This window comes from Hordeum vulgare, chromosome 5H (assembly GCF_904849725.1).
Source record: "Hordeum vulgare subsp. vulgare chromosome 5H, MorexV3_pseudomolecules_assembly, whole genome shotgun sequence".
NCBI lineage: Eukaryota > Viridiplantae > Streptophyta > Magnoliopsida > Poales > Poaceae > Hordeum > Hordeum vulgare.
This window is the reverse complement of record NC_058522.1, coordinates 538,271,982-538,279,699: the sequence shown is the minus strand read 5'-3', so window position 1 is coordinate 538,279,699 and position 7,718 is coordinate 538,271,982. Positions and strand designations below refer to the sequence as shown.

At 44.3% G+C, this 7,718-nt stretch overlaps 1 protein-coding gene and 3 non-coding genes across 4 annotated transcripts; all 4 read left to right on the top strand.

Annotated features, from left to right (window-relative positions):
• Window positions 1-1,870: 1,870 nt before the first annotated feature.
• Window positions 1,871-4,970, top strand: LOC123452503 (elongation factor 1-alpha). The gene is made up of 3 exons (XM_045129159.1): window positions 1,871-1,946; window positions 2,737-3,206; window positions 3,903-4,970. The coding sequence occupies exons 2-3, from the start codon at window positions 2,745-2,747 to the stop codon at window positions 4,782-4,784; spliced, it is 1,344 nt and encodes a 447-aa protein (XP_044985094.1). The 5' UTR covers window positions 1,871-1,946; window positions 2,737-2,744; the 3' UTR covers window positions 4,785-4,970.
• Window positions 4,971-5,894: 924 nt separating this feature from the next.
• LOC123400535 lies at window positions 5,895-5,988 on the top strand. Its single transcript, XR_006610769.1, has one exon. It is a non-coding gene; the product is annotated as a small nucleolar RNA Z221/R21b (small nucleolar RNA).
• Window positions 5,989-6,349: 361 nt separating this feature from the next.
• LOC123400534 lies at window positions 6,350-6,442 on the top strand. The gene has a single exon (XR_006610768.1). It is a non-coding gene; the product is annotated as a small nucleolar RNA Z221/R21b (small nucleolar RNA).
• A 410-nt stretch (window positions 6,443-6,852) lies between these two features.
• LOC123400536 lies at window positions 6,853-6,944 on the top strand. Its single transcript, XR_006610770.1, has one exon. It is a non-coding gene; the product is annotated as a small nucleolar RNA Z221/R21b (small nucleolar RNA).
• Window positions 6,945-7,718: the final 774 nt, after the last annotated feature.

The window sequence follows — 7,718 nt, the reverse complement described above, 5'->3', positions numbered from 1 at the left end:
TAATTATAAGGTTAAGATGTGTTGTCAAATAATGATAATGTGGAAATATCTTTATGAAATCATTACTAATTTTTTTTAAATATTAAATGGGTATTTAAAGATTGATATATAGGAAAATGGTTTTTGAACTTTGAAAAAGTTTCGGGCATTTCTGACAGTGTACCGGGAATGATGGATGGGTTTCGGGGGTCCATGAGGTGGGCCCATCCACCCCCAAAGGGTCTCATGAGCTGTGGGAGGACGTGAACCAACCCCTAGTGGGTTGGCCGAAGCCCCCACTAAAGCCCAATACGACTAGGAGGTGGGAAGGAAAGAAATCCAAGTGGGGAAGGAAGGAACCCTACTAGGGCTCAATTCTTTTGAGCAGATTCTAGATAATCTAAGTCCCGAAAATCCTGAGTCAAAAGAACTCGATTGACCTTCCAAAATCTCGATCGGATTGTGTTAGAATCCTAGTACAATCCAAAATTCCAGGGAAACCTGATTTCTCCCACAATCTCAGGATTATGCCTAGTCCCACAAAAGAAAAATATTTTGAAATAAAACTGTGACCATATTATATCAGGTAATTGCGGCCAAACTACCATCGAGAGGTCCAGTTGTGGACCCGAAAATGACCGGGCGCCCCCGAGCGAGCGGTCTCGCTCCCTTCGCCCTCTTCCCGCATCGGGATATCGCTCGAGGTAGGGCGCCTTCGCGCGCACCTCGCTGTCACCGCCGGCCAACTTCCCTCCTTAGGTCTGCCCCGCCCCACAGTTCCGCCCCGCCCCATCAACTCCGCTCGTGCGGCTAGGGTTACGGCGCCACCACCGTCAAGGCCGCCTCGCCTCTGGCGAGGCCAGGTCGTCGCAACCCCAACCGGCAAGCTTCCCTCCTCCGGTCTTCCCCGCCCCGCAATCCGCCCCCGCTGGCCAAAAGGCCACACCGACGCTCACGGTGATCCCTCCTTTTTTTCAATTTGTGATGAGCATTTTGACAAGTTTGACAATGATGCATACGTGCAATCTCCATTGTCGTTTATAGGTGCCAACGCTCTACCACTAGAAGTTGATGGTACCATGAACGCAACACGTGAGGCGATTGTTGCTAGTCTCGTACCTTGAGATTATTCTTTTTTAGTTTATGGTTTTTTTGTCCTGAACAGAACTTTAAATCCCTTGCAATATTTAGCACTTTTTATGACATTCGTAAATCACTTTCGTTACTGATAGAAATAACAAAGTGTTAACAATTCATCAAACAACTTCTATCTAAGGACAGTATAGACATTACAACACACAACATTTTCAAGAATCTCAAACTACAATATGCGAAAAGAACTCGATGATAGATTCTAGGAGAAGTAGAATCTAGAAAAAAAATCTAGGATCCTGATTCCATAGAATCCTCGGTGAAAAGAACCGGCCTTAGGAGTAGGATTGGAGGTGGAATCCTTGTGCCACAATCCAAACGAACGCCCGCGAACGAAATGAATCGTCGCGTTGGAGTTGCTCTAAGTTCAATAAAATATTATCGAGAGAACAAGAAGCATAACTAACCCATTATTATTATTACTATTATGAGCACACTATGGCACACCATGACACGATGTGAAGTGGGCGAGAAATGGGCATTTCTTTACTGGTCCGGCGATGGAGATAATTGAAAACACAGACAGCTGGAGCCAGGCCAAGCGAGGCCAACCCACTTCCCGGTAGGACCCGCCCACTGGATAAACGCGGAAAACTTGCGCCCCCCGAAACGTCCAGAAGCAGGCGCTCCGCGCGATGGCGATCCAACGGATCACATCTCCCCCGACGCGGCCCTCGGACCCGGATCAGACGGCCACGAAGAAACCCTAGCGCCCCTCGCCGCCCATATATAGGGCCACCCCTCTCGCCTTAACCCCTTCCTACCATTCCCCCCCTGCCCGCCGCCGCCCCCTCCTCTCGTCTCCTTCCTTCGAGGTGAGCCCCCCGATCCGCCCCCCCTTCCACCCTCTCGATGCGTTGCTGTTTGTGGTCTCCGATGGCGGCGGCTTCAGATCCATGGCCGTGCGTCTGTTTAGTCGCTGCTATCCGCGAGTTGACTGAGTTCTAGGCTCCGCATCGCGGTGATTTCGTGCTGTTCTCGTTCGTGGTTCGACGGATTCGAGCATGCTTCTGTATCATATCCGTCGTCTGCTGGTAGATCGGGTTTTAGTTCCCATCATGCGCTGATGCATGCCGTTCTTCTGTTTCGTAGCCGTGATCTGTTGGTAGATCAGGTCGCAGGTGTTCATTTTTAGCTGATGCATTGGTTCTCTTCCGCAGTCTGAAGGATTTTCTCCTCGTGTTAGCTTCGTAGCTGTAAATCTGCCCGTAGATCTAGTTTGAAATCTCTTATCCGGCGATGCGAGTTGTTTTTGGCCGTAATTTAAGTTGTTGCTCATGCCGTTGCCTTGATATGTGGACTTTCTCTGTTATATGTTGCTAGCGTACGATATGTTGCCAATGCCGTTGTCAGATTTGTGTTCTACTTCTGCTTGGTTCTACGATCTGCTAGTTCTGCGTAGAATATATGATTTTCCACCTGCAGTCTCTGGTATATATGTCGTGCCATGCCATGTTTCTGTTGTACGTGCAGTTTACTGGGCCTAACTAGTTCCTGCAGTTTGATTGACCTTGGTGTCACCCTTATTTCATTTGTTAAGCTTGACAACTAGTACTTTTATGTCTGTATCTTGTGTTCTAAGACCTGCCTACCTGGATCTTGCAGTTTCAGCCATGGGTAAGGAGAAGACCCACATCAACATCGTGGTCATTGGCCATGTCGACTCTGGCAAGTCGACCACCACTGGCCATCTGATCTACAAGCTTGGAGGTATTGACAAGCGTGTGATCGAGAGGTTCGAGAAGGAAGCCGCTGAGATGAACAAGAGGTCATTCAAGTACGCCTGGGTGCTTGACAAGCTCAAGGCTGAGCGTGAGAGGGGTATCACCATTGATATTGCCCTGTGGAAGTTCGAGACCACCAAGTACTACTGCACCGTCATTGATGCCCCTGGTCACCGTGACTTCATCAAGAACATGATTACGGGTACCTCCCAGGCTGACTGTGCTGTGCTCATCATTGACTCCACCACTGGTGGTTTTGAGGCTGGTATCTCCAAGGATGGCCAGACCCGTGAGCATGCCCTCCTTGCTTTCACTCTTGGAGTGAAGCAGATGATCTGCTGCTGTAACAAGGTATAATAGCTGTTCCAACTTTAAATGCTGATTCCTATTAGTGGCCATATCATATGTGTTGTACTTTGCTATCCTTTTGATACAGAATTACTAGGTCAATGTGCATGCTCATTATTACATAAACTTGCTGTGAACTGATTGCCATTTATCTCATTATCATTAGTCTTGCTCCATGTGAACCAAATGGCACTTATCTTATCATTGGCCTTGATTTATATTTGTTCTACTCAGTATGTAATCTTTTTGTATATGTGCTGCACTACTTGTATCTTAATTTATAGCAGTACTATTTTAATATTGTTGATCTGAATTCTCAGAATGATTGGCTTTGTAAATGTACATAATATTTAGTATACTGAATTCCCTTGTAATTTATATTACTCCATGTTGTGATTCTTTGCTGGTTGCATATCATTTCTTCGCTGAGTAGGTCACTAGAACTTTAGTGAGTAGTTTGATCATAGCATAGCTTCTAATGTATGTTACTTGCTGTGTTACTCTTCTTCATTCTTCTGATGTATGTTACTTGCTGTGTTACTCATCTTAATTTACAAGGACAATTGTTTGTTTGCTCATTATCTCTTGTTCCATGCACCTTCATCATTATTACTTGCGCTTTGCATGCTCTTATTTGTTTCCATAGTTACATACTAGTGCTTCTGTGTTGTTCTTATATGCACTTGTTATCTGTTACAGATGGACGCCACCACTCCCAAGTACTCCAAGGCCCGTTATGAGGAAATCGTCAAGGAAGTCTCTTCCTACCTGAAGAAGGTCGGCTACAACCCTGACAAGGTTCCCTTCGTCCCCATCTCTGGGTTTGAGGGTGACAACATGATTGAGAGGTCCACCAACCTGGACTGGTACAAGGGCCCTACCCTTCTTGAGGCTCTTGACCAGATCAATGAGCCCAAGAGGCCCTCAGACAAGCCCCTGCGTCTTCCCCTTCAGGACGTTTACAAGATTGGTGGCATTGGAACTGTGCCTGTGGGCCGTGTTGAGACTGGTGTCATCAAGCCTGGTATGGTTGTTACCTTTGGCCCCACCGGTCTGACAACTGAGGTCAAGTCTGTTGAGATGCACCACGAGTCTCTCCTGGAGGCGCTTCCTGGTGACAATGTTGGCTTCAACGTCAAGAATGTTGCCGTGAAGGATCTGAAGCGTGGGTTTGTTGCATCCAACTCCAAGGATGACCCTGCCAAGGAGGCAGCCAACTTCACCTCCCAGGTCATCATCATGAACCACCCTGGTCAGATCGGCAACGGCTATGCCCCAGTGCTGGACTGCCACACCTCCCACATTGCTGTCAAGTTTGCTGAGCTGGTGACCAAGATCGACAGGCGATCTGGTAAGGAGCTGGAGGCGCTGCCCAAGTTCCTCAAGAACGGTGATGCTGGTATCGTGAAGATGATTCCCACCAAGCCCATGGTTGTGGAAACCTTCGCCACCTACCCTCCTCTTGGCCGTTTTGCTGTGCGTGACATGAGACAAACGGTTGCTGTTGGTGTCATCAAGGGCGTTGAGAAGAAGGATCCCACCGGTGCCAAGGTTACCAAGGCTGCCATCAAGAAGAAATGAGTGCTCCAGCTTCTGCCATCCAGTTATCTAGCAGAAGTTTTAGCGTCCAGTCTTTTTTGGAGAATCTTAGTGTATGTTAAGTGTTGTTCCTGGGCGTTGTTGCACTTTGACTCCTGCACCTGTGTGCGAGCTATTGTGTGTCTTTTAAATACTCTATTTCGATTCTATTATTGTGCTCTTATCCTATTTGTGGTTTTCAGTCTGTGTTGAATGCTAGTAATAGATAGGCATTACCTGCTTTCCCATTTGGAATTTCACTCTGCTATCATGCAGAGGTGGTTACTGCTTTGTGATGAGCTTGATTCATGCCATAATATTACAGTAGTGATTTTGCTAGGAACATCATTACCACTTGTCATTTGATTTTGTGTGTGCGCCTCTCTCACCTTTGTCTTCTTGGGGTTGACCTTTCTGCAAGTGGCCCAGTCATGGAGGCAGGGTGTTTAGTTTGTTTTACCGAAGCAAAATGTTACTTAGTTCTGACCTTATATTTGTGCTCCGGGAGCCTCTCAGCTTTGTCATCTTGAGATTGTCTTCCTCAAAGTCTAGTGCACATAGAGCTAACTGTTTATGCTTTCAAAGTCTATATCTGCCTTTTGATTGCTGTGGTTATGTTAAATTTATTTCTGAAGTATTTAAATCTTTCATCTCACTATTTTTTGGCATCCTGCTTGCTTATTTTGTTTAGCAATAAGGTTGTGCTGCTTATTGCCCTGTTATTTTAGTATTTCCTCCGGTTTAAAAGGCCTAGATGCAGATTCTTAGGATAGTTATTGATTCGATGTAAAATGAGTTAAAAAATTGATTGGATGTAAAATGAGTTAAAAAATAGCATTCACACTAGCATTCACACTATGCAATGTGCGTCTATTTTAGAAACGCACGCAAGTCTAATTGTGCATTCTAAACCGTAACGGAGGGAGTAGTAATGTTGAATTTCGGTGATTTATTTATGTGGCAACTGCTTTTTCCGATGATGATTCTGTCTGAAAAATAGATGCTCTGTGGACACAAGCCCCTGTTTCAGGGAGAACCTCTTGAGAAAGCAGATGTAAAATGGCATCAAATAACAAATCTGAGGTATTCCATATTGTGCTTCCTAATATCAAAAGGCTATGATGAGAAAAGTCATGCACCACTCTGAAGAAATTTATTTTTTTGTGCTGATAAAGCAAACTTACAACCCATTTTTACATCTGACCCACCTCATGAAGACCTACTTTTGTATTTTTTGTTTATTGTCTCGCCATAGATGTCTAGTGTTTTTTCAGAAACTGTTTACAGATTTAGCCATTGGGAAAATACTTTAGTTTTGAACATGAGTCTCAAGATTAACTAGATCGGGGGAGTAATGTACAGAGATGACGAGGGTTGCCCAAGAGCGGTCCTACCATGATGCGGACTGAAATTACATTGAGGTCAAATGATGGTTATGTCTTCATTCCTCCTAATCTTGAATGCTTTTTTTTTTCCTATTGGTGTCTTCGTGAACCTGATTGCATTGCATCCGAATTACTTCTTGGTTGATCATTCTGTCTGCAAAATGGATGCTCTCTGGAAGCAAAAGGCTATGATGAGAAAAGTCATGAACCACTCTGAAGAGACTCATCTCTTTTTGCTGATAAACAAACTTTACAACCCAATGTAAATCAGAGCTACCTCTTGGATACATATTTTGTATTTTCTGATTTTTTTATCCGCTATTTTTGACGTAGATGTCTATTGGTTTTTTAGGAGATGTTTCCAGTCTTTGCCTTCAGGAAAAATACTGTATTTTGAAAATAGAAGTCTCGAAGGTTAGCTTGATTTTAGGTATAATGTACAGAACCAAATGATGAGGGTTGCCTATGTACAAAACAAGGCTCTGATGATGCATTTGCCGCTGCTGCCCTCCTGAATGGATGTCCCCTTCCTATTTTGAATGGAGTGCTCTCATCTGATACCTGTTTTTTCCCCTCTGCAGCTGAACTCAGCATCTGAGTTCCGTGAACCTTGTTGCATTTCATCTGAATTACTTGGTTTTCTGATGATGATTCTGTCTGCAAAATGGATGCTCTGTGGAAGCAAAAGGCTATGACGAGAAAAGGCATGCACCACTCTTAAGAGATTTATCTCTTGGTGCTGATAAAGAAACCTACAACCCATTTTACATCTGAGCCGCCTCAAGGATAAATACTCGTATTTTCGAATTTGTTTATCTGCATTTTTTGCCATAGACATCAAATGTTTTTTGAGAAAATGTTTCCAGCTTTTGCCCTTGGAAAATACCGCCTTGTTGAAACCCGGATTGGAGGAATAACGTACAGAACCGGATGTAAAATGGGTTGCCTGTGAGCGATCCTGCCATGATGCGAACTGAATTACATTGAGGTCAAAACATTTGCTGCTGATGGTTCTTCCCTATCCTTCCTGTCTTTAACAGATTCCGCCCTAGTTGGGGATGTGATGCAAAACAAATGGAGTGCCCTGTTCTATTTGTTGATACCTTTTCTTCCGCATCTTTCATGAGCTGTGTTGCATCATATCTGAATTACTTACGGTTTTGCCAATGATGTTTCTGTCTGCAAAATGGATGCTTGAGCCCCTGTTAAAGGGAGAACCTATGACAACAATCGACAAACCTGAGGCATTGTGTAAAACAAAAGTCATTTACTGGTGCTTGCATTTTTGTTGCTTAATGTTGTATATATTGCTTGATGAAATAATTCATCTGTTCAGTTTGTTATATATTGCTTGATGAAGTGTTTCATATCTCCAGCCTGTTGTTTTTGCAATTTTACAGTATCACTTTGCCAAGACGTGGTTTCCCAAACTATTGTCTTTTCCTGATAGCAGAAAGCCATTTCATGCACAAGGAGCTGCTTAACCTACTGGATAATATGAAGCACGTGGTGTTCTCCTTCTAGATGGTGTTCTCCTTGTGGATCATGATTG

What these genes read in the sequence shown, in the direction of transcription:
- LOC123452503 (XM_045129159.1), top strand. Translation starts at nt 2,745, where the DNA reads ATGGGTAAGGAGAAGACCCACATCAACATCGTGGTCATTGGCCATGTC. An exon ending in TGATCTGCTGCTGTAACAAG is followed by an intron (nt 3,207 to 3,902) that starts GTATAATAGCTG and finishes TATCTGTTACAG; the next exon opens with ATGGACGCCACCACTCCCAA.